The sequence below is a fragment of the Pteronotus mesoamericanus genome, unplaced genomic scaffold (assembly GCF_021234165.1).
Source record: "Pteronotus mesoamericanus isolate MK-2021 breed Mesoamerican mustached bat unplaced genomic scaffold, CSHL_Meso_final scaffold_21, whole genome shotgun sequence".
In the NCBI taxonomy this organism is placed as follows: Eukaryota; Metazoa; Chordata; class Mammalia; order Chiroptera; family Mormoopidae; genus Pteronotus; species Pteronotus mesoamericanus.
This window is the reverse complement of record NW_026555310.1, coordinates 16246977-16273998: the sequence shown is the minus strand read 5'-3', so window position 1 is coordinate 16273998 and position 27022 is coordinate 16246977. Positions and strand designations below refer to the sequence as shown.

Below are 27022 nucleotides of genomic sequence, written 5' to 3'. Positions count from 1 at the left end.
AAGTGCTATTTTTGGGAAAATTGTATAACATATTGTTCTTTTACATAATTAACTTCAAGAATAATAAAAAAGTTATAATATTTACCTATGTATTTTTTGGCATTGTAAGCTTTCATCTTACTCAATTGCAGCCCAAATGCAAGACTCGAAAGGTATTTGCTTTCTTTAAATGTCAAAAGATGCCATTTAGGTAAGTTTTGCTATTATTGGGAAATATACAGTTTAATCAAAGTAAGTGTTTTGCAGAAATAAGAAAAAATAAAAAACAAACAACCTATAACTACATTTCCTTTGAATGTTGTTACTACTATCCTATAGATTTATTAATCTAAGGTGCAAATCCATAAAAAATCAGAGCAAATTTTTTTTTAAAACTGAGTACAATTAGGAAATGATTACCAAAAGCTGACATGTGTATAATTAACCTAAAGAGAGAGAGACATAGGTCTAGGAATAAACTATGTTATGGACACTTTTGAGTCATAAAAAAATATGAATTTTATATCCAACCACCTTGTCTGGGTAGATGTAAATGACAAGGCAAACCCTGTCCACCTTAGAATTAAGAATTCTGTAATTATAGGTCGAATTATAGCCCAATTGCCGCAAGCGCAAAACCACTCCTCCCAGACCATGTTTGTCACCCTAGGAACGGTGGCCTCCACCATTCTGGCAATTGTGCCAAAAATCAATCCTTTAAAATTCTTTGGCTTATTTTGGTCAAGATTTAAAAGTAAATTGTGAAAGATTATAAGCATCTCTTCTGTGAGAAATTAAAAACATCTATTTTGTAAAAGTTATAAACTCCCATTGAAGTTGTTAGCCTGTGGTAGTTCTCCAGCCTAGCTGCGTGTTAGAATCTGGATTTTCTAAAGCAAAATTTCTTTTCCTCCAAGGTATTTAAATCTTTGGTTTAAAGTTCGCCTGTGTTATATCACTGAACCAAGTTTTATAAGTGCCATTAACATATTGAAAACATCTGAATCATTTTTTAAAATCCTGAATAATTCTTAAGGTTGAAATAAGCTTGTAAAGCCATTCTATGGCTCCAACGTCAAAGGACATGTTGAAGGGCTGCCACTTACGGGGATTTCGAAGGCAGAGAGAACTAACTGGTTCTAGGTAGGACTGAAGGATGGGTTAGACAGATTGGCAGTAGGAGGGAGGAGATGTGTACACGAGGAACACTAATGAAGCTGAGGAAAAATTAAAAATTATGCTCAGAGTAACAGTCACAACAGAAACTCTGATCATTGGATCAACTGTTCAGCCAGACTAAAGCAACTCCTGTCTCGTCCTCAGCCAACCTCCTACCCAGCACCTGCTATGTATTTAAGGACCCAGTACAAAATAAAATTGCAGGACTCCTGTTTAAAATATTAGGAATTTCAGCTATTCGACCAAATATAAGGTGCTTCTGAGCACACAACCCTTAAGGGCAGTGTAGGTGGCAGGTCCGTTAAGCTGGCTCTGCAATGCCATCCCAGAAAGGAGCTATTGACTCCCGTACCAATCGTGCTTTCTGGAGGGCAACCTGGACGCAGCTCCATGGCTGGCTGGGGTGCTCAGCTTTCACTTTGATAAGCATGGATTCCACATATTATTTCATGTTACAAGGACCAAATAAAAATAGTTACAAAATATACTTAATATCTTTGAAAAAATAATATGTGATTTATTTTCTAATAGGCACCATTTCAACTATAAAAATTATTTAATTGGCCACATTGCAGTGATGGTATTAATTCATGACAGAAAATATCTGATGCCAAGAGGTCTAAATTTTGATGTTCAAAGAGATGTCAGTGTGTGCAGAATGAGAAAAGGAGAGAGAGGAATAGAAAGGAGGCAGAGGAACAAGGGAGAGAGAGAGAGAGAAGCAGACATAGATGGCGGGGAGCACCCAAAAGAAGGCAGGAGACGGCTCCTGAAGGCCATGTGACCCTTTTCTCCCAGAGATGTTTAGTCTGTTACTGCCATTTCAATTAATCCTACAAATGTACTCTCATAGCTTCCGCAGCACTTCAAGTAAGGCATAATTGCTTTTCAAAATTTTGGGCTCAGTCTTCCCATTAACTTTCTAAGTGTGAGTTTTGGTTACAGATGATCCTAAAAACTTGTGATTAAAGTCCTAGATATTGGTTTTAGCTAGAGCTTATTATTCATTTTGGGGGTGAGTATAATATAGCACATTATTCAAATACACTGTAGTACCTTTCTTGGCCTTAGTACTATAAAAATATATTTGAAGGGGAAGAGAAATACTTTAAATAAAACTTTGGATAAACTTATGATATACAACTTTTAAAGAGTATTAGAAACAGAAGATCATAGTGATAATATAAATACTATTGGATTATTGATGCATGCAAACAGATGTATGCTAATGCAATTTCTGCAATTCTTCACATTTAAAATATTCCTTACATATCTCTTTCTACATTATCACTTTCTAAAGATTGTTTTTTCCTTTTATCTAGATTTACCTTGACCTCTGCCCCGTTGCCCCTAAAAACATGTAGGGACACAGCTTCCTGATACTGGGTTGAAAAGAAACTATGAAGGTGTTTTTTTGTGTGTGTTTTTTAACCATATCCTAGCCTACACATGGGAAATATGTGTGCCTCCAAAATACTATATGTCTATGGAACCTGGCTCAGTACCATGAATAGCACTAACCAGAGCTTTTTAAAAAAAATTTTTCAAATTAAAACCAGGTGTTCCAAATTCAAAATATATACCAAAATGTACTACTACCCAAACACTGAAGGCTGGGCCCTAATTTCTTTGACTTTAGCAAGTGAATAATCATACAACTTTTTGAAGTGCTGGCTGTTAAAACTTAACTGCTTTGTAAATTAGATTTATAATTTTTGTATGATCAGTTTTTAAAAAGCCACTATTAAAACCACTATGTACAATGAAAAAACTGTGTATATATTAAATATTTTATAAGTTATAAAATAAATAACACTAAAAAACAAATGTTGATTCATAGGTTCAACTTTGCCTTCCTTACTAAATATAAATATATATTTTAAGGTTATGGGTTTAGATTTTTTCTAGATTTTTCGAGCATCTTCCACAAATTATCCAAAATTACAGATGCAGAATCAAGAATTTTGGGTTTCATCACTCATGTTCTAAGTATAGAATTCTCATTAAGTCTAGGAAGACAAATCAATAAAGCTCTCTTTCCATTTAGTTAGTCTATGAAGATTTCTGTGATAACATTGTAAAGATTCTTAAATGGTTAAATATATTTTTCAAAAAAATAATAAATCTAATGATGTCTAAATGTTAAGATAATAAAGTAGAACATTTCTCTCAGTTAATATCTTTAATAATTTTCATGTAGAATATACTGTTTTTTTGCCACCAAAATAACAATATATGTGGAGGCAGAAACACTTATGATTTTAAAAGCACTTTTGAAATTATAGAGCAGAACCACTACTCTAGTAATACTTGCAATAAAATTAAAATAATTTTAAAATTTCCTTAAAGAATTAGAGGTACCAAGATCCTTGACTTTCTTTCCCCTAGGGATAAGAATATCCATACACAATTCCAGAAGCTTCCTTTTTGATATGTTAGGCAATGAGAAAAGTTTGCATCAGAGTGGAATTTAGTTTACTACTCAATAGGGCGCTGGCAATATGCTTATGGGAATATTGGATCCAGCTCACTTAACAGCCCTTTTCCACATGTTCTAGAAGGTTCTATAGTAAGTATTCGATACTCCTTTCTGGTTCTGGAGAATTAAATGAGCCACCTCTTGGTAGAATTTCTCAAATGGCTTATCTGAGAATTTATCCTCTTTGAAATATTCCATGAAGAAGCAATGCTCTGCCTTCATAGCATTTACAACTTCTATTCTTCTGGGACATAAAAGTTTAAACTGCAAAAAGAACCAGATGTCTGGGTTGCAACAGTAGAGAAATATCTGGGGGGATATCTGGAGTTAAAGCAAAAAAAAATCTGTAAAATGTGTAGCTGTTGTATTCCTTCCTTCTCAGATCTCCTTGCCCTTGCTTGCTCTTTCTGTCTTTTTTTCCAAGGAAATGCAAGCCTCTCAGCGCAGGGCTACCAGAAAGTGCCCCCAAATGTGCCACCTTCTGCTGGGAGAGAAAGGAAAGCCTCATTGGGTGTCCCCCACTAATGTGGCAGCAGAGACTCTATCACTTCTTCCTCCGCCAGATGCACCAGGAACTGTCCCTCCAGAGTAGGTCAAAAGCTGCTACGTTTGATCCTTTTCTCGAACTTCTTGTAATCGTTTTTCTAGGCGATCCAGTTTGGCAAGATTCTCCTGCAGCAGTCTGCTGTCTGGAACCAGCTGTAAGGCTCTCTCATAATAAGCTCTTGCAGACACATAGTTTCCCTGTCAAGAAAAAGACAGAATAATCTGATCCATCAGAATGCTCTGTCGGAGAATGGGAAGACTAGGAAACAGACTTTCTCTCCCCATTTAACATTAATGTCTCCACTAAGGAAACCCTGTCACATGGGTAATTTTATCCTGATCTGTTGGTGCTTTTGGAGAACCCATTTGTTTTAAGTACCAGTCCAGTTGGAAAATGTGAAGGATGAAGCTATAATATAAGATTGTATGTCAGAGAGCAGATTTTCAATTCTATTTAACACAGGGCATAAGCTTATCATTTCGAAGGATTAGCCCTATTCTTTTGTAATCAAATGGAGCCATGCTTGTCAGGATAAACTAGGGAGGAGAGAGAGAAAGAAAAGGAGAGGAGTGTGTGGGGGAGGGAAATGGTTTTGAAACTTCAAGAGTAATAATACAAAAGTAAATAGTGTAGGAATCCACAGGAACTCCTTAGTGGTAGGAGTTATTTTAATCTTCAAATTAAAACAAAGCTCGCAACTTTTGCTTAATACAGCCTTTAAAGCAAATGTAAGTTTTTATAAAATGAAAAGAACTGATTGAACTATGGAGTCACATTTATCCAGTACTCAAAGTGTGTGACAATATGTACCTGCTGGATACTTTTAAATCAAGACAGCAGGTATGTCACTCCCGACCTGCTAAAAACATCTGTCTCTATCCTCTGCTGGCCCCATCTGGTTTGTTCAATGCCTCCCTAACCAGTAACCACGTGTGCCTGGTTCCAGATGGTCCCTGGCAAATTAGTCACAATTATTAACTTTCTCCAGCTCCTTTTCTGCTCCTAAATGTGTATTGCCAAGTCTCAGGCTAAGACAGTTAGAGATCTCTCCATTCCAAAAACATGTAAATTTGCTCTACTTAATTCAGTTATAGCTCCATGTATATGAAAACCAGTTACTGTAAATTTCCATCACAATTTAAAATAGTATTCTCTTGGAACGAAAGCACTACGTAGCAATGCCACTAATATTTATTGAATGCTTAGCTATCTTCCAAGTAGTTTAATATGTGTCAAGAGCTTAGACACTACCTAACACATAGAGGGCACTCAATCTGATACTATCATTATCGTTATTATTAAATAACTATCCAGGCTCCACGTAAACACTGTATATTTCTTTTAGCATTCACTTGCTATATTGCTGAAAAGGGGAGTGTAAATGACTGAACAGGAAATTGCACACTGGGAATCCAGTATCTGGCATGTGTACAAATGAAGATATTTCTGATTATTAACACTGACTCTGATAAAGCGGCTACAGAGAATTCAGAACAAATGAGAACGTGGATATGCAATATTAAATTTTTTTTTAAAACTCAAGCATTTATCTTCCAAGTATCTTCTGATGTTTATCAAGCTTGGCACACACATGCAAACAATGGAATGTTTGTGGCTCTTAAGGTGTCCTCAAAATGTGTTTCTCTTACAGTTGACTTTGAAACTGTCTACCAAGGGGTTTCTCTGAATTCGGGCCTCAGCTGGATGCCTTGGCATCTCCGTCTCTGATCACCAGCTTTCTCTGTCCTTTCAGACAAAATCTAGACAGTCACTTTCTCTCCCTCAAATTGCTCTTTTCCCGATTAAAATGGAAACTTTATTTAAAGAAACAAGTTATATCCCTTAATTCGATGTATCGAATTCTTAGATGACAGGTAGAGAATGTGAATTACCCAGTTTTCAGAAATGTGCTATCTACTAAGATAGCCACTAGTCACATGTGGCTAGTTACTTTATGATTAATTGAGAATTCAGTTGCTCTTTTGCACCAGCCACATTTCAAATACTTGGCATCCACATGTGGCTACTGCCTTGGACACAAAACATTTCCATCATTGCAGAAAATCCTACTGAAGAGAGCCATTCTAGAAAATGCAGTAATGTCATAGGAGGTATTGAAATAGAACTTTATGGTATGGTCCAGTTGATGCGACTCTGATTATAAAGAGTTTACGGTATCATCTAACCTACTGTTTATTCCCATGTGTCCATCAGTAGATGAGTGGATAAAATAGCTATTGTACATTTACACAATGGAATACTACTTGGCTGTAAAAAGGAAGAAACTTTTACCCTTTGCAACAGCATGGATGGACCTGGAGAACATTATGCTAAGTGAAATAAGCCAGTCAGAGAAAGACAAATACCGTATGATTTCACTCATGGGGAATCTAATGAACAAACAGAACTAACACAGAGAAGAGAGCAGGCTGACAGCTCTGGGCCAGGGGCTGTGGGGTTGGGGGTGGAAGGATGGAGCAAGGAGGAAAAAGAACTCAATGACACCGACAACAGCGTGGTGATTGTGGGGTGGGGTGGGGAAGGGGATGGGTGGAGGTGGAAGGCGGTATAAAGGGGATAAGCGGTAATAGAAAAAAATTCAATAAAAAATCAACTTAAATAGAATGTATTGTAACTTTTTTTGTCTATCCATTCATCCATAATACTTCATAAAAATAACACCTTTCATTACCAAGTAGTGTGAGCAACAGACAACGCCCTTCTCCCCAACTCCTGGTGTCCCCTTCCCGCAAAGCCTTATTCCAGCTCCCACCCTTACCACAGCCCTTAGTCCTTCCTACGCTTCACCTAGGCTGAGGCAAGGCATGAGGCTCAGGCGTGGGATAACTGCCTGCCGCACATGCCACCTGGCAATGCAAAAGGCACAGGAAGTAAACGATTATTCTTGAAGGCCTCGTAATGAGAATCCTGAATTCTAATGGTGGCATCAAAGCGACCGCATCCAAGGGAAATATGGTCAATAATAGCGTGAAAACTTTGCATAGTGAAAGATGGTTATTAGACTTAGTGTAGTGATCACATTGTAAGGTATATAAATGTTAAATCACTATGTTGTACCACTGAAACTAAGACAATATTGTATGCTAACTCAAATTTAAAAAATGGAAAAATGACCGCATCCAAGTCATGCACCTGATCCATATATTTATATTGGATTGCATGATATGATTCACTGATATTAGGCCCTTTTTAAACTACATACATGGCAATTTTATATTGTTCAACCTAATACATGATATTATCAAAGACAGAGAATGATATAATAATTTTTATCAGTGCGTTTTGCTACATTTTAAAACAATACTCAATAGGTCCTTTAATTTCCAGATATGGTTTCAAGAGGAAGTACCTCTAAATGTAAAATAACAAGTTCATGTGATTTTATTTATGATAAAATCATGGAATCTAATTTATACAGATTTATTTTTTAAATGGCTAAATGATATTGAATATCTAGATAATGCGAAGTGAACATAACCTGTGCTAATTTTACCTTTAAACAATTGTTTTGGGTATTTAGTAATTCAAAGAGTAAGTTAGTTTCTCAACCTTTTAAGAGAGAAGGAGAAAACGCAAACAGGAAACCCAATTCATGCGAGAGTGAATTATTTTCCTACCTTAATGTGCTGGATCCCACCCATGTTCATCCAGGCCTGGGCTTGATCTGGATTTAGTTCCACGGCAGCTTTATAGCTCTAAAAATATAAGAAACACCTTCAGATTGAGAAACAAGAACCCACCCTTAATGCTACATAATTGTAGAAACCACTTTTTTCCTGTGTGAAAAATTTAAATGGTTAAGAAAATGAACAGCCACTTCTATTTGCAGGTGTCCCATTTATTTCTATTAATTTTTTAACATTGATGATTCTAAAGTAGAGGAAACTAAAATGTGTAATTTCCTTGCAGAGTAATGTTTAGACTTGAGACTGAAGATGCCTGCAGGAAATCCAGGGGATTTCTATTACAGTGAATCATTTCCCGCTGGCCTTGACCTGCAAGAAAATGGTGCTTTGGGGCCTTTTTCACTATAGATGGAGTTTGTAAGAAAAATGTTTTTATAATCATAGGATCTTAAGAGTAGTTTCCTAAAGAGATTAACCTTACTGTAATATCTCCTTTCACAATAAGGACATCTGTTTTATGGGGGGATAGTTTTACTCATCATAAAGCCTTTCTTTTCTTTTTCTTCCATATGAAAGGTCTTCAGTGTTTGAAGAGAATTACTTAATCCTCAAATACTTTGTGTTTTTTTTTTTGCCTGAATAACATGTGTCCAATTAGCTGTAATATTTGTGAGTTATATTTTTAATATTTTGCATGCCGTTTTGCATCAAAGGCATGCTGATCACTGAGACTTGATTTTAGGAGAATTCATCTTAAATAAAACCAGAGGCTATGAGTGTTGCCTTTACCAAGTATTTAATTATGCCCTGGCCAGTGTGGCTCAGTGGACTGAGTGCTACCCTGTGAACCAAAAGTTTGCCAGTTTGATTCTTACTCAGGGCCTATGCCTAGGTTGTGGCCCAGGTCCCCAGTTGGGGGCATGTGAGAGGCAGCCAATTGATGTTTCCCTCGCACATTGATATTTCTCTCCTCTTTCTCTTTCTTTTCCGGTCTCTCTAAAAATAAATAAATGACATCTTTTTAAAAAGGGTTAAATTACAAAGCTAAGTATATGTGCATATAGTTTAATGCTCCTTGCTGTTAGCAAGAAGCCGACAGATCAGATCCTTAAGTAATGAGAATTTGTCTATCCTTCCTCTTAGTTTTAGAAGAAGGAGCAAATGTTAAGAAACTATATGCTCTTAAAAAGCTGTTAAAATGAACTTAGAGAGTATGTCTTAATCTTTATGCAGAGATAGGCTGTAGTGTAGGTGGGGTGTAGATTCAATTCCTGGCTCTATTTCTTATCCTCTGTGTGACCTTGAGCAAGTTACAGAACCTCTGATTCTCAGTTTTTTCTACTGTAAACGGCAACAATGACCATGACTTTCTTATATGATTGTGGTGAAGATTAAACTACTTAATATATGTGGATTACACATAAAAGTGCTAACACATTTATCTGTTATTACTAGCTAAAGGCCCTACTACTATTCTTCAGAAATTCAACTTTTCTATGATGATTATTTAACCCACTGGTCAAGCAACTAGAAAATACTTTTGTTTTCAGTACAATATATAAGATACAGATAGACAGACACTCCATATAAATATTCATAATTATTATTACTTGATTAATCATTAAATTGTCATGTTAGTTGTAAACAATGTAAAAATTGAAAATGTTCACAGGGCAGAGAAAAATGCACAATATCTGCCTCCACTATGTCATCATTTCTGTTTGAAGGGTTCACATTCAAATTAGTTTTTCCAATTATTTTCATGTGTTTTCCAATAACATATTAAAAGTCACTCATTGTCTATTTTTAAAAAGTTATAACATTTGAAAGTTTATTTTTCCACGATATATTTAGTGTATTTTTTTTTTTTTACTGCATCAATTCCAACTTGTGGCTTTACCAGGTACAAGGAAAGTGTATGACATCTGTAACATTTCTACTTATACTTGTAAATGTCTTTTTGATTTCAAACTGTGCATCAATTGAATTCCAAAGCACATACTGAACACCTATAAGATAGGACATATTACACTTTAGACACAGAATGAAGGAGGTCCTTTGCACAAGGATAAGTCCAGTCTTACTGGGGAGCCAAAATGCATGTACACCATATACACAGGGGCAGGAGAGATGAGCAAGAAAGGACCCAACAGTATAGTGTAATATATGATACTTTCAAATCACTAGTAAAGACAGTAAGTGTTTTAAGAGTTGAGAGGAATTAAGGTCATGGGGAGTCAGAGGGTTTCCTGAGGGAGGAGGACGCGGGCTGTGTGTTGGTGGATGAATGGGTATCCGTCGGGGGAGGGGGGGGTGTTCCAAGGACATGTGGAAATGCCCAAAGCTATCCAAGCACTAGTCCAGCCGGGAGAGACGGTTATTGAAGACACACAGAAAGAGGAGAAGTGCAAGGGGAGAGGGAGAGAGAGAAGCCGGTTTGGAGGCAGAATAGAGAATACTACAAAAATATCAAGTTAAAGGTGATAAATCAGAAAATAATGAAGAGGTATAGCAGAACTCTGAGGAGTCAAAAACCAGAAGCTCAATTATAAAAAACAAATTTATATTGTCATGTTGATTAATCAGATAGTTCACAAACTTGCCAATGATCTTAGAATTTGCTGTATATGCTTCATTAAAGATTGAGGGAGCATGAATTTTAATTCATGAATTTAATAACACAAATTTATTGTTTGTACCTCAAAAGCTTTGTCCAGAAGGTTCTGCTCTCTTAGCTGGTTTCCTTTTGTAAAAAAAAGTTCAGAAACAACTTTTGGGTCCTTTGGTTTCAGCTGGAGAGCCTTGTCTATAGCATCAAGTGCCTGCGTACATTGGAAACAAAGACAGAATAAATGCAGATTAGATAAAGAAAAACTAATTTAAATGATAAAATTTATACTTTTATTTCTTAGGAACTAGCTAGTGTGGTGGCTGACAATTCTTCATTCTCTCTGAGGTTCTCATTGAAAAATAATGGAGCTCTGACAAAATAATTTTTCTATACTCCAGGATTCCCATTTATATTAGTGACAATGAAATGTCCCTCAGTCACTTTCCAGGGAGGTCATGTGATCCAGTTGAAAGAAACCAGAATGCAGCATCGGACGTTTTGCCCCGACTGCGTGTCTTCTGCACCCCTCCCACAGCCCCGCACAGGTGCGTGACGCCCGCTCTGCCCCAGCCCAGACCGCTCCAGCCCCCGGAGCCAGGGGTCCCTTTGAAGCGCGTGTCTGGCGGTGTTGCTCTTCTGCTTAAGACCCCACGGCTTCTCCCCCAAAGAGGGAACAGAACTTTTGCCCTGGTTTCACGCCTTGGGGTCTAGTCCCCCAAACCTTTGCGGCTGCATAGCACGCTGCACCCTGCTCCTACGTGCCAATCAGACAGGCAACTTGCTGTGACCACAGAGCCTTTGTATGTGTTTTTCTTGCCTGGAATGCTCTTCACTGTCTCCCTGTTGCCTGTAATTCCTATTTATCACTCTGCCCTCACCTTCACATCACTCTGCAGGGAACCTGACCTCCTAGACCACACAGGTCCCCTGACTGTATCCTTGTTAAGGACCACGGCATGCTTCATAACATCACTGAGCACAGTGGTGATTCTACAGTGATTTTGTGGTTACTTGTTTAATCTTTGTCTCTGTAAACTTCTGTCTACTGTAAACTCCATGAGGACAAGGACAAGGTGTCGTTTTTTTTTGGTCATACTACTTTATTCCTGGTGCATGCTACAGTGTGTGGCATAGAGTAGGTGTTCAATAAATATTTTTTTGAATTAGTTCATGAATTTACTGGTTATGTAACTTTTAAAATGGAGAGAAACAATAACAGATGCCACATAGGGTTAATGACCTGCCTTACAGGGTGGCTGCAAGGATTCTATAAAAATATATTTAAAGAGCATGGAGAAGGATGAAACGTTCAGATGTTAGTCTTTATCTCTCTAGAGTTAGTTGAAAACAAACTGAGGTAATGTCACATAAAATCTTCAGACCAAGAGTGAGCCAAGCACATGTTATTTCCAGGGGGCATCTTCAAAGCTAAAGGGCTATCTGTGAAAAGCATCCATTGGCAGGATAGGCCACCTGATGATGTGCAAGGCTGCACGGTAACAACACTGTTACTTGCACAACTGTTACTTGCATAACTGCTCAGCCTTGTTACCGTGCAGCCCAGAGCCATTGTAGGGGCTCCCCATTTTCTACCCACGAATCCAAAAAACTCCAGAGTCCTCTCTACCTTGTCGTGGTGCTCCTGCTTGCTGTAGATCGCTGACAGCAGGCGATAGCACTCAAGGCAGCCAGCCTCCTCTGACACGATGTGGTTGGTCATCTTCTCGGCCTCCTTGGTCTGACCCATCATGGCCAACACCTGAGCCTGTAAAACCACACTGACCTCAGTTTAGAAGATACTCAGTCACCACCTTATCAGATAAAGCATCCTTGAAAATAGGCACTTAGGAAACACCCCAGACAAAACTGCTCAACATCTGTTTGTGACTCAGAGAGAGGGAAAAATCACCACAGCGTGTAGGCTGTAATTTTTCTTGTTTCTTTATTTAGGTGTCTGCATGCATTTCTTTGTGAATGGCAGGGACATTAAAGATATCCAGTGAAATGACTTGTGCCTTTGAAAAAAAATTGACTAAATATTGACTATGGCAAAAGAGAAATTAATTCCTCTGTTTGTAACAAGATAAATGTGATGTACTCCAAATCTAAGGAAAAGGAGAAGTATTGATCCAAAATTGAACTAAAAAGTATTGTTATTATGAGTTTTCCTGAATCTGAAATCCATACTGTGCTTATGTTAGAGAATGTCCTTATTCTTAAGAACTATATATGCTGAAGTTTTTAGAAATAAAAGGAGTGAGACCTATAATTCTCACATGGCTCAGGAAGAAATAACATTTATTAGTAATGTGTACATGCACACAATACATGCCTAAGTATGTGTGTGTGTGTATCCATACAGAAATACACACATGAGAGGGTGATAAATGAATACACCAAAATGCTGAAACTGATCAATCAGCATGAAAGAGAATATGGGAGTTATTTAATAGTCTTGCAAATTTTCGTAAGTTTGAAATTTTTTCAAAACAAAATCTTAAAAGTATTTTCAGTGTCCATTTCTTGTGTAAATGGCTAAATGGCTCTAACATTGGTTACAAGAATATTCATAAAATGGATACGTTATAGCATTTCCAGTGCCAGTTCTGAGGCCTGCTGACAACAGCTCCTTCAGCTGCATGCTCCGCGCATGTTCCCAGCTGCATTTTCTTTAGTCTGTCTACTCACCAGGGCCAGGCGGAGTTCCTTGTGAGAGGGCTGAAGCGCCGCAGCTTCCCGGTAAATCCGCAAAGCCTCTTCGTAGCGGCCAGTGTTGTAATACAGTGCTCCCAAAGGTGATAATATCTCAGCATTGCGTGCCACCTTCAGGGCGCTGAGTTTTAAGAAAGGTGAATTAACACTTTCTTCTAAGAGGTACATTTCCAAAGGGCAAAACTTAGATTTAGGGATGACTGTTTAGGTTTGAGACTTTGCTCCAATATGGTCTCTGTTTTTTATATCAAAAAGAATGTGTAAAAGAAAAGATCATGGTGCCATACTCTGGCTATAAGGATATCTGTAACGACCTACTATAGTATGGAAACTGAGCCCCAAGTTTCTTTTCCATTAATAGTGACTGACCCGTTTTTGTTGTATGCACAGTACTTCATTTACATCCGCTTTTGAAACTGCTGTTTGTGTTTTTGGCTGCAGTCTGTAGCTTCAGAAAACTGCGGGTATTATATCCCAGCCTTGGTTTAGCAGCATGTTTTAACCAGTAGGCCAGAAAGTAATTAATTGGGTACCATTTACAGTGCTATATTGTTCTCTTTGGTGATGAGAATGCATACTGCCTGCATGGACAAAGCTTGCTAGTATTCTGAGAGTATGTCTGTTCCAATTTAAAAGTTGATGATATAATGAATAACATCGTAAAAACTTAGTACAGTGATAGACCGTAACTAGCCTTATAATGGTGATCATGTCATAAGGTATATAAGTGTAGAATCACTATGTTGCATAACTGTAATTAATATGTCAACTATACTTAAAAAATAAATTAAATTTTAAAAAATTGTAAAAATTGATGGGCAATTATAGAGGTCTTTGGGCAACTTACAAAGTGAAGGAAAGGAACTTTACCGTTTGTACCACTCTTCAGCCACGCTGTTGTCTCCCAGAGACCTGTAGAGTCTGCCGAGGTTCACCATGGCCACGTGGTGACTTGGGCTCAGTTTGATGGCCTGTTGGTAATGGGCCACAGCCTTCTCTGGGGAGCCTGTAACCAGAGGTACATTGAAAAGAGCAGAATGTGCCTTAATTATAAAATACACGAGCTCTCTAGTTTTCTGATGTACATCATTCTTCTAACAGAATCATACCATCAATTACTGTTTGTAAATTACCTTGCATTTTGGCAGCTTCTTCTTGCCATTGGCTAACTTTAAACTATTTCACTATTCTTTCCCATTTCCAAAGAAATTAATAATAACAAAGCAATAGAAATGAAAACCTATTTCTTTCATTATATATAATTTTAGTCAAAGTGTGTTCTGGTCATTGTGCTAGCTAATATGAGATTATCAGTGGTTGTTATTTATGAAGATATGTTGCTACTCATTATACAAAAAAAATAGAAATGGCTATTATAGAAAGAAAACTGTCCTGAAGCAAATTTTAAGGGCGTGCCTCAATTATTATACTGCAACATCGTAACTGAGACACTGCCCTAAATGAATATTATTTAATTATATATTCTGTTTAAAAGGTATTTATTTTTTAAAAAAACAATGATAATGTCACCCTGCATTTGTCCAATACATTGTATATTTTACAACACTTGAAGTAATCTCATCTTTGCAAGTATTTCTTGATACTATTTAGCTGCCTTTGGGACTTAAGAGATATTTTAGAATAAACAAAATGATTACTGACAGACACAAACACTGAAATGCAAAGACATTAAGAGACTTGACAAGGATCCCAGGGCAAGTGAGAGTAAAGGCCAGAACTAGAATCAGGTCTCTGGAGTTTGTAAGGTTCTCCAAAGAAGCTGTCTAGTGAGATTATAGCTCAGTGACTGAGCTGCAGGAGTTTAACATTTTGAATAGAATGGGATGATTATTACCTGCACGGACATCTTCTCAAGTGCACCTTTTGTGAATGCAAGTTTAAGGAGGAGGAGGTGCCAGACCACTGGTAATGGGGAGAATTTCACCAGTATGAAAACATAAATACAAAGGGAGTTGTGGGAAGATATATAGTGTTATCAGTGATATTTATTGGGGTAGAATTTTTTCGTTTTTGGAGTAGAAGGATGAAGGCTAGACCAGGCCAACAGGAGGTCTCTTCTGTTGTTCCCACCTTTGTTACGCATTTATTATTATGTTGCTAATGAACCAGCAGGTGGCACTACAAAACAATTTTACATGCAAAAATAAGAGATGTTTGTTATCACAATGTAAATTGTGATCCTTCCAATGTCCTCAAAAAGCAAATTAATTAAAATTAAATTTTACTGTAGGGAAGATAGTGTAATAGTTAATAAGAAAAAGGAGCACTTTTGCATTAAATTCAAATACTTTTTTATTCTTTGTAGGTGCTCATAACAGACCAACAGTATATGGGGCACGAGTCATAGAGGAGGAGGGCAAAGAGGGAAAATTGGGACAATGGTAATAAAATAACAACAGTAATAACAAAAGGAAAACGGAATCCCTGCTCCGTAAAGTTCTTCATCAAATTAGACGGAGGAAGGGCATTTTATAAAACATTGTCATACACAAATACTCTATCAATTACAATAGTACAGTTCCTAAGGTGTATATCACATAAGGAACAATCAAAACAATTCTGGAGGCTTTTTTTATTAGTTACAGAAAAGTATTTACCATCTGCCGGTAACTACATTCTGAGTGGGTTTTGCATCACTGTAGAGGAACGTTTCATTATCACAGATTTATAAACTTGTATAAATGATACTTGAAGAAGACTCATTAAATCATCAAGACTACTTCCTGTCATTTGGGGAGTTTTCCCTAGAGATACAATTGCAAGAACTGGGCCGATTTTACTGAAATGAGCCTGAAAATTTAGAGAAATGACAGCCCCGTGGCACTGGGTAACTGTCGCTGGTGTGTGTCTTGCCAAGCCCAGTGAATTTTACTTCTGAGGCATTATTTGGGTGGCTGTCATTTCACTCAAGAGAGAGTATTACCTAATCGCAACAGAACAGGTTCTCTCTCATTTCACGTACCAGTATCAACTAAGAAAACTCCATAGTTGTTGTGTAAGTCTGAGCTATCTGGACAGTTCTTTATTCCAGCCTGGTATATTTCTTCAGCTTCCTTAAATCTCTCCTTTAAAAGAGGAAAAAGAAAAATAAATGAGAAAGTTCAAAGAATTAACAATAAACTGAATAGTAGATGTGAGAAAAGCAGAAAACAATGTACTGAGCGTGTACGCTGTGGTAGGCACCGAGATCAAACATTAGGTACTTTGTCTGAATTAAAGTCAACGCTAACTGCACACGTACTTACAATTCATATCTGCTTAGTTCCTTTAGGGCAAACAGCTGGAGTTTACTAAGAAGTAGTATCTGGACGGATTCACTTTACAGTTGGAAGTAGTCTCAAAATGGTTATTTAAATGGGATGCCTCCGTCCAACAACTCTCTGGATGAAAACGCGTGATTGATCAATATAGGAATACTTCCTTCTTAGCTGGCAAGCTGACTGGGAGACAGGGAGGCCTGGGTATTTGTCTCATAGCTGCGTTTGCATAGCGACCACTCTTTTACCTACATTGCTTACTTTATTTGGGGAGGTTTTGGGGGGAGGGGAAGGAGAGGCCGATGCAGATTATGGGAGGCTTTGTCAAATCCTTTCTTTATTGAAATGTTTCTATAAGTGCACCAAACTACTCACCACTTCTTTATCCAACCTGTGCTTTCCATCTCTGAGCTGCTCCATCTACAGGAATATATGCTCCCTCAAAAGCACACTACTCTTACCTTTGTGGCAAATTCCAAATCAATCACCACATGTCCAATGGATTGTTTTCTAATTGCCCTGGTCTATGCTCTAGAGATTTACAGTAACACATTTTAATTAGCTTTTATGTACATTTTTTTTCATAACCATCTTAGATTGTCACGGCACATACTTTATGATATGGAAGGCAACAACTAAGTAATGAATCAAAGTTGCCCAGGTTCTAACAATTACGAGTGAACAATTTCATACTCGCCCAGTACTGCTGTGAAGGTCAAGTAAAAAGGAATGATTTGGCATCAGGCACATTGCAGCTTTTCCTTTAATATGCTTAAAGCATGAACATTTTCCATAATTTTATCACAAGTTACTAGTACTAAGCATTCAACCAGATATATGACAAGGGAAAGCACAGCATCAATTTTCTCAGACATGATACCGTAAGCTAGTGAAAAAATATTTATTGAGTGCGCTCAACAACAAGCCAAGAAGCCTAACACTGACTGGACCCAAAAAGGTAAAGACACTTTGCCCTCTGCAGAATGACCAAGGCCATCTCTTTGAATCCACATATTTCAGTACCATTTTGGGAACAAAGTATGGTTTGAATCTGGCAATTTCACTTATTTCAATTATAGATCTATAATCCAGGAAAAATGGAGATCTATGTTTCTAAAAATGTGTTTTTTTCCTAGCTGCCAAACTCAATAAATGATCAAACTCAAAAAGTTAAAGATAAATGAAAATCTCTGAATATCTCTTTCAATCTACTGACGAGAAGAAAAGCTTGACAAAGATGTCATCTACCAAAGGAGCAGCAAATCTGTGAGTGGGCACAGTGTGCGTGATAACTGGAGAGAGGCAGAACACAAATTATATAAGATTGCAATCAAATGAAGAGTTTGAGAGTGGCATTTGATATTTATTGACTTATCCATCCATTCAGCACACGTTTATTGCAATGGCTACAGAAAGTGAGACACCGTGATTAAGAACTGGGCTGCCAGTGTGTGGATCGGACTCCAAGCCTCACCATTTACTATCTGTGTGACCTTACTTCCCGTCTAGGTGCCCCATTGTAAAACAGGGATAACAACTATCTCTCATAGGTTTGTTGCAAGGATTAAATGGATTGTAACATGTGAAGCACTTAGAATAATGGTTAGTATATAGTCGGCACTTTGTCATGTTAATCGTTTTCCTTACTATTACTACCAGGAGTTCTACTAGTGTGAATATTACCTCTTAAGATGCTGAGATGTACATGCCAATGAAATGGAGATGAATGAAACAAAATACCCCTGTTTAAGCTCAAGAATGAGTGAATTTACAAACACAACTCAATGTGAGCCGTGTATTAAAAGGGTAGGTGCAGATGCCCTGAACTCAGGTGGCTTGGAGTTGTTCCTGCGGCCACAAAATCACGACCCTCCCTGTCCAAGGGCATTCCAGCCGACAGTTTTGAGTTCCTCTCCCATCAAAACTCTTTAAGTAACTCTATAAGAGAAATAATCAACTAACTTGAATGTTTTTTTTCTTTTAATTTTTGTTAATCACTTTCCGATACAGAGATGAATAAACAGCGTCTTAGACACAACCAGGGAAAGACTACCCTGGCTAATCCCAACCTGAAGAATCAGTTCCTGAAAATCTTGAGTCTCCAGTTACCACCTGAACAGTGTTAGCATTTGACAGTAATGCCAAATCTTTATTTTTATAAGATCAAATTTTTTATTTTACAAAGCGCTTTTAAATATACTAACACAGTCATAGTAAAATAAAAATTTAAAAAACTCAGTAAAACATAATAGATGAGATTTTTAGCACAGGAAATAAAAGAATATTAAAGCTGGAGAGAACATTAATGGATACTAATTAACTACCATTTATAATATGGTTACCATTTAAATTTTCCCTATTCTACCAAATAGAGAAATTTGGCTACAAAGTGCTTAAAGTGCTTGGGCAAAGACTTGCCCAAGATATCAGAGCTACAAGGAGGCAGCAAAGAACGTAGGTTTTCAGTGGATATTCAGGAAACTAGTAATCCCTGAATAAAAGCAGTTTCTGGAAATAAACAAGGGTGTCTCTAGCACCAAAAGAAGCAATTACCCTTCTGGCTATCCGCCCATCCATCTGTCCAGCCATCTGTCCATCCATCCGTCCATCCGTCCATCCATCCATCCATCCATCCCCTCAACAAGTATTTCATAAGCACCATCTGTGTGTTGAGTATAGAGTTGAGACATGAGTAAATGAGACAGACACCATCCTGAGGCAGGCAGTTAAGTGGGATTCAAACAAGAAGACATTGCCAAGGTATGGTGACAGTGTTGTGGAGGAAAAGCATGAGGTACTCGGGTGGCAACAAGAAGTGGCCACAGAATTGGGGTTGGATAGATATTGCAGGCCTGTCAGGATCCAAATGCCAACGGATGCTGACTACCAGCGACTCCAGCAGCGGTGTAACATAAGGATGCGCTTGAAAGAAAACCTGTGGCTACATGAGATCTTAAAGACAGCCTTATAGCTAAACTGTGGGAGAGTGGAAAGGTGTTTTTCCTGAGAGAAATAAAATTGATGTCTTCACATTCTAAGTGCTGAAGTCAAATACAACAGTTAACAACGGTTTTCTAGTGCAATTACTGTTTTACCTGCTGTAATTTTACTTTCCCCACCATTTTCTTGCTTCTCCAAAATAGGGAAGGAGATCACCTTTTTCATGTAAAACGTCTCTTATGTTTGGCTTTATGTGCCGAATTTCCATTAGAAATTCAATTTTCAAAGTCCAAAGAAGTAATGGGATTTAAAAGACCCTTCATGTCAGAAGCAAATAATCGCATCTCTGTACCCTTGGAAAACCCCCTAGGGCAGTCGCAAGACTGGCTCTGTGAAAAATGCCTTCGATATCTGTCTTTCTTTTCCTTTCACATGACTGTACATTTTCAAGGAATGATTAACTCCATTTATTAAAAAATGAAAGAAGAAAAATACTGCAGAAGAAAAATACCTCCTAGGTGTTTATTTAAAATAAACTCTACCTCCCCTAGAAGGGCAATGCATCTATCTTACAAAAGTAGTGGTAGTAAATCCCTGAAGCTCAATTTCACGCACTCACTTTCATTTACCTCTTCTGGTTAGCTATCCTGACCTAAGCCGGACTATTCCTAGTCTCTACTGATTTGTAAGATTCAGGGGAAATGAACTATTTGTAGAACAACTTTAATTAAAAACTTTGGGGATCTAGAGAATGGTTCTGACAAAAAAATACTGTCCACTGGACATCAGAATCCCCAACCAACCGCTGCCTCAGCAGGAAATCAGCCTGCAAGGGCAGTGGTTACAAATGGGCCGCATGTTCAACTATGGGCTCCTCTCCAAGGCTCTAAAGCATTTTCAGCGGGGTGGAGATAAAATGGGCCTTCGGGGAGAGGTGAAACGTACTCAGCATCTCCACTTTTTACCTGCTGTAACTGCCCAACATAGTATGCTTTTTACTTGAAGGGAGGGGAAGTGAAAAGCAGAGCTTCTGAAAAAGGAGCCCTGATTGCAATTATTCTCTTGGACAAATTGATATGTTTAGAAAACATTTCTAATAGTTTGAGTTGGCCGCAACCAGGAGGACAAACAGGTATGGGCTTAATGTAGCAATCCTAAAACTTCTCGGTTTTGGGATCCTTCGGTACTCTAAAAATTACTGAGGACCCCAAAAGAGCTTTGTTTATGTAAGCTGTAAGCTTCTATCACAATAGAAATGAAGCTAAGAAATTTTAAGAAATATTTATTAGTTAAATGTATTATAGACTCAAAGGTAACACATTTATAAGAAAAAAGTTATATTCTCCAAAGCAAAGAAAAATTAGTCAGAATATGACATTATTTTATATTTTTTGCAAATCTTTTTAATGCTTAGCTTAATAGAAGGTAGTTGGATTCTCATATCTACTTTTATGCTCAATCTGTTTTCATATTTTTTTAGTTGAAAATATGAAGAACACCTGGCCTCACATAGACATTTACTTGGAAATGGGGAGAATATTTTTATAGCTTTTTCATAATTGTGGATACATCATGTATCCTCTAAAAAACTACTGCTTACTCATGAGAAAATGAGAATTAAAAAGGCAAATTACTTGTTAGTACTCTTATGAAAACTACACAGACCTTCTTGGACCTCAGGGGTTCCCTGTAAATGCTTTGTGAACAGCTGGTTTAGTGAGTGGCCCGTGACAACATGTGCCTACCGTATAGAAGTTATAGGGTATGGCATTCCAAAGTGGTGAAGGACCGACAGAGACGGGGAGAGAAAGCTGTTCTCATGCCTTGACATTATGGTCATGCATCTGAACTGCTTTTGAAAAGTAGTGTCACTCTGTCAGTGATGTGAGTGCACAGAGCCATTGACTGAATTACTTTATTTTGTTGACCTAAAGATGCCTAAGATCCATATGTCCTGATGACAAGTCCCCGTGTGCTTACTAGCAAACCACACAGCATTGGTTACTCAATAATATACGGAGGAAAGGCAACAGGAAGCACTTGCTGCAATTTTGCTATACCCTTATCAGACACTGATGAAATCTTGGACAGAGATCTGAATTCTTCAAAAGAGGATTGAAATACACCTACAAAATTAAACATGGAAAAGATCACACAAGAGATCTTCCTTTTTTTCATAAAACTTGTAACTTTATTATGACTAATACATGACTTTATTTACTATTATAAGCCTGGGAAGTTTAGGACCAAAGGAGGTGTTCAAACGCATGTCAGTAGCTTCTCTTAGAAACTCAAGACACAGCAGTTCAAAACATAAGCTGAGATGTTCTGCTTTCTCACCTTCTTCTTTGCTTTTTTGTTTTGTACAGAACAGTTTTTCTACCCATCAGTCATCAACATGGACATTTAGGAGAAACATGCTATCAATATTTGATGTCTGATTCTCTTTCACATTAAACTGAAATGAATTAGCTACCTCGGCAATTCTCCACAACGCGGATATGTTAGCTGTTTCTAAATCTGAATTTTCTCATCAGCTAGCAGACTGTGATCAACACCACCCTGTGAGAGAAACCCTTTAAAGAGGAAATGCCAAGAATCATTAAAAAAAAAAACAAAAACCTGAAAAGAACGTATGACAAGCGTAAGCAACTACAGGGCGTAACAGTGTCAGGAGACCAGAAAAAGAGAGCTGCACATTTCATGAGGAGCTTTCTTCTCATGCCATTTGATCTTCATTCTTTGCATTTCTAGGCACATGACTCTCTTTCTATCAGAGGAAGGTTCTCTACTTTGACTGTTCTCTATCTCAAAGCCCTCACATGGTATATTCCTTCTGGCCAGAAAGCATGTTCTATTCATTTTCATCTAGTTATAATCTACACATTCTTCAGGGATCAGATTAAATGCTGCTATTTGGTCACTGTCCCCACTCCCCATGTACCCCCTCCCACATCAGGTTAGGTGCCCTTAACATTTGCCCTGGTTCTTTCCCTTTGCCCATTTGTCACAAATGAGTGGGATATTTGGGAGGAGGTCAATAATGTAATTCCTTGTTTAGAGGGTAGGCTAACTTTCTAGACTCTGAGTTCCATGAGGATAAGGCCCGTATCTTGCTACTTCAACAATCTCTAGTGCTTGGTGGTAGCCAGATGCTCAATAAATGTGTGCTGAATAATGAAATCAATGAATCCTTAAAGTAGGGTTCAGTTCAAGTTCACTTGGCCTCACGTGCAATGCTATATACATGGCTGAATCTACCCCAAAGGGGGCATTTTTTAAAGACAGAAATTGACCCTGAACCTCTTACTCTTGATCCATACCTCTGACTCTTGATCTATACTTCTTATATTTTATTTTTCCAATTTTCATTCTTGTATGAGGTGAAGCCATATCCCAAAATACATAAAAGGAAAATATTTTAAGTGTTATCAAATTAATTAAATGAGTTTTTCAATAGGCTATAAAGCTGGGGCTTGCCATACTTTGCAGTGGCTCAGAGTCATAAACAATGTTAATTTTATTTCCTTTGCTGCTAGTGTATTGTAAGCTATATCATCTGTGGCAAGCGTAAGCTGGTTAAAAATGATGGTGGGTTTGTAAATGTTTATAATCCTATCTGTGAAGCTGGAGGACAGCCAGTTCTAAATGCTGATGGAGAACCAGAAGAGAGCAGCAAGCCAGAGACCACCCTGGCTTGGAATTTAAGAATTTATTTTTTGTTCTTTGTTTTCTCCTTTGCTGCAATAGGCATATAGGGGCATCAGCTTTCTTCTGGATCCTTTTATGTATCTAACTTCTGCAACAACTCACCCACCTGGGTTTCCTCTATCACTTCTCTTCTCCCTTCTGGCTCCTGTGCACCCAGCCTCATAAACTATGGCCCGTTCCCACAGTCCGGTCCCAGGGCCCCAGCATCACGCAGTGATGGAGCCGTGGGGGAGGGGACGTGAGAGGCCAGGCTCTGGTGCAGGTGCTGACACTCATTATCTGTATGACCTTGACCAGCATTTAACTCTGTGCACCTCACTTTTTATCTGAAAAATGAAAAAATTAAAAGATAATTTAAGACTCTCCCCCATACTATTCTTCATTTTCTTCTCAGAGAAATCACTTATTCATAATATTGTTTCATTTTTTTGAAGCCCTAAATCTATCTTTCCCTCCCTGATCTCTCTCACTGCCATCTGTCCATATGCTACTTTCATTTGAATGTTTCGCTAACATTCAAGACATAAAGGTTTCACTCTGCTGGTGGCAGAGCATATTGGTACCACTCTTTTGGAAAGCAATTTAGTAATGAATCCCAAGAGCAATTTAGTGAGGGGTCTCAATGAAACATGCTAATCCTCTTTGCTAGGGGAGTTCTACTTCTAGGAATCTGTCATTAAGAAATGATTCAGAATATTGTTTTTAAAAAGGCAAAGAAAGATAAAGTTCTCTCTCTCTCTTTCTCTCTCTCTCACACGCACATGCACACACCAAATGACCATCAGCTAGGATATTATTATGTAAATTATAATGCATGATCTGATAAACTAGTACACATCCATTAAAATGGTCCTTATGGAGGCCATTTAGCACCATGGAAAACATACCACATTACATGTAATTTAATGGCAAGTGAATGAAAGAGGATACAAACTATATGTGAATGTAAGTATGAAAACAAAAAAGTACATTAAAAAGGACTGCAGGATTTGACAAAATGAAAGTATTTGCTGTTTCTAGATATATTATAAGTGAAAAGTATATTTTATTTTCTACGATTTTTCCACACTTTCCATTATATTTTTATATTACTCATGTAAATGAAAACAATTTTGAAGCGTCTCTCATTTCCTCCCTCCCTAACACCCTGCTTCTCCCTGGCCGCCCCAAGGCTATCAGTGGCTCTGTGAGTCTTCTCAGTCCTCAGGCGCTCTGCCCTGGAGGTCTTAATTTTCTCTTTTTCTCTTCCTTTCATCCTTCACATGCAGATATTCTCAGGACAAAGGAAATCTGCCACAGTAGAGTTTATCCATTCCTACACTTTATTCCTGAAACAACGTTCTCAACTACTCACCCCAAAAGGCATTTAAAGCCTCCTCCAAAATACCCCACGTATTTCCACAGGACTTCCCCTTCACATGTCTTAATACCCATCCCTCAGACATTTAACCTTTACTTTCTATTATAATACCAAACTTGGGCTTCAGTATGGGCTTCAATATGTTCCATCATAAAATATCTTTTCAAGCTTATTAATGTATTTTTCAAATGTCCCCTTTTCAGATGCTCTACTCTGCCCAGATTCAGTTACTAGCTGCAGGTTCCAAAAGAGTAAGAAACACAGTATTTGTCACAGAAAACCCTTAGAGGGTATTATTACACTCATGGTTTTATTAGCAGTGAAGATAGGAAATGGCATCAACAGACAGCAGTATGCTCTCAGTAAGAGCAGGGCACTGCCAAATGGACTTCGTTTCCTTCCTTCCATCCTTACCCTCCTCCCCTCCCCTCCCCTCTCCTCTTCCTCCCCCCCTCCCTTTCCTTCCTTCCCCCCTCCCTCCCTCTCTCCCTCCCTCCCTCCTTTCCTTCCTTCCTTCCTACAGAATCACAACCTATAGAAATCGGGGGCAAGATTTCAGAAGGAGTCTGAAAAAATCTCTCACAACACCCTTGTGGCCAAGACATTTTGGAGGTTCCCCCAAAAACCCAGAATTATCTTCTGGAGAGTAGGCCCCTTGTAACACAAGCCTCCCCTGCGGGTTCTAGAAACCCATCTGTATCAGTGTACCAGCTGGTGGTGTGAGAGGCTGTGTTGGGCTTCACTGAATTTTTCCGAAGACTCTTTCGACGTATTTGTTCATTTCATGATGGACGGTTTATGAGCACACCTACCTATGCTGCACTGAGTGTTCAGCAGTTTTTGGCCAAAATCAACATGACCCCTGGGCACCCCCCTTCCTCACCCAGTGTAACTCTTTTCTTGTTTCCATGGATGAAAAATGTCCTCAAAGGGAAATGTTTTGCCAATGTGAAACAGGTAAAACAAAAAAATGGCAGAAGCACAAAAAGGCATCAAAATTGATGAGTTCAAAAACTGTTTTGAGCCATGGCTGGAATGGCTCAGTGGACTGAGCGCCAGCCTGTGAAATGAAGGGTCACAGGTTCAATTCCCAGTTAGGGCACATGCCTAGGTTGTGGGCCAGTTCCCCACCAGGGGCCATGCGAAAGGTAACCACACATCAATGTTTCTCTCCCTCTCTTTCTCTCTCCCTTCCCCTCTGTCTAAAAATAAATAAATAAAATCTTAGGGAAAAAAACTGTTTTGAGCAGTGGAAAAGTCTTGGTAGGTGTACTGCATCAAATGGAGAGTACTTTGAAAGTGCCTGAAGTTTAAACACGTAAGAATAAATACACAATTTTTTATAAATAAATTCTAGGGTTTTTTTTTTGGGTCTCCTTCATATAGTTTAACAAATTAACCAAAAGTTGAATAATTGTACCTAAAAGTCTCTCCAAGACTCGGTAGCCACAAGTTTGGCTCTGCTACTGATCCAGGCAACATTATTTATTAACAATGTAAAGAAATAACTAGAAGCTCTTCTTACTCAATTTGCCAAGAAACACCTGGAAAGGATAGTTAATACAATGAATGGCATAAAAAAGGACTAAAAAGTCCCAAAATTTTAGGCTGATATAGGGAAGTTGAGATTAAATACAGATAAAGGTGAATTCTTTCCTCCAGGCTATGAAAACTTGCCTGCAAAATGAGTGAGACCTGGACTAATAACGCATCCCTTTTTCAGGGTTTTCAGTTGACTGTACCTCTAGTCTGAGCCAGATCATCATGTGGACGCTAAATCATTTCAGGGTGTCATATAATAGATATGCAGGATCTCAAAACAGGGCAGTATTCCTATTCCACCCTGAGTTTATGAACTAGTTTGAGAAGCCAGTTCAATTTGGGAGCCACATTGTCATGGAGAAAATAGATAATCCAGAGGTTAGACAAAGGAATATGCCTGGAAGGAAAGTATTTGGAAACCAGGGTAAATGAGAAACAATTTGAAGGAAGTGGGGTTAGCTTAGAAAAAGAGATAACTGGGACGTGACAACGTAACTGTGTTCATAAGCTGTGCTCAACAAGCTCTCTGTTGCTCTGGGTCCAACGGGAGCAAATTATAGAAGAGGTGATTTCAGTTCAGTGTAGGAGAGTTTTTTAACATGAGATTGGCCCCCAACCACAGTAAGCATGGGCTGTCTACGTGCAAAGATGGAACTGGTAGATGACCTGTGAGGGGAAGAGTTTCACAATGTGTCTGAGATTGACCAAGGTTTGTACACATTGCTTTCATGCACCCTGCTGTTTGAAGTTGCGGAATGCTCTTAAATAAGGCTGTGCCATACACACGCACACAAAGAATTCATTTTGCTTCCAAAGAATGTGAAGTTAGGTGGATTTCCCTCTAATAGTTTTCCTGTGCCTTGCTTGTGTATCTGAAGCATTCTTTTTATCACTAAAGAATTCAAAGCATGAAGACAAGATGTTAAAAGAGAGGTAAGGCGGTCCTGGGTTATCCTGATCGGCCGCTCTGTCTCTTTGATGTTAAAATCAACTGCCCAAAGGAGCAGCACAGAGAGCCTTTCCATCTTCCAATTATG

The 27022-nt window shown here is 38.2% G+C and overlaps 1 protein-coding gene across 2 annotated transcripts in view; it reads right to left on the bottom strand.

Moving 5' to 3' along the window:
* Positions 1–450: 450 nt before the first annotated feature.
* TMTC1 (transmembrane O-mannosyltransferase targeting cadherins 1) overlaps positions 451–27022 on the bottom strand; it is a 239540-nt gene continuing 212968 nt past the window's right edge. For both annotated transcript variants that reach the window (XM_054591287.1, XM_054591288.1), the window contains 7 exons: positions 16138–16240; positions 14025–14160; positions 13131–13275; positions 12070–12207; positions 10531–10653; positions 7823–7900; positions 451–4381 (listed from right to left, as the gene is read on the bottom strand). In XM_054591287.1, the coding sequence (XP_054447262.1) occupies positions 4241–4381; positions 7823–7900; positions 10531–10653; positions 12070–12207; positions 13131–13275; positions 14025–14160; positions 16138–16240 (864 nt within the window). In that variant the 3' untranslated portion in view covers positions 451–4240. The remainder of the gene's footprint in view (positions 4382–7822; positions 7901–10530; positions 10654–12069; positions 12208–13130; positions 13276–14024; positions 14161–16137; positions 16241–27022) is intronic.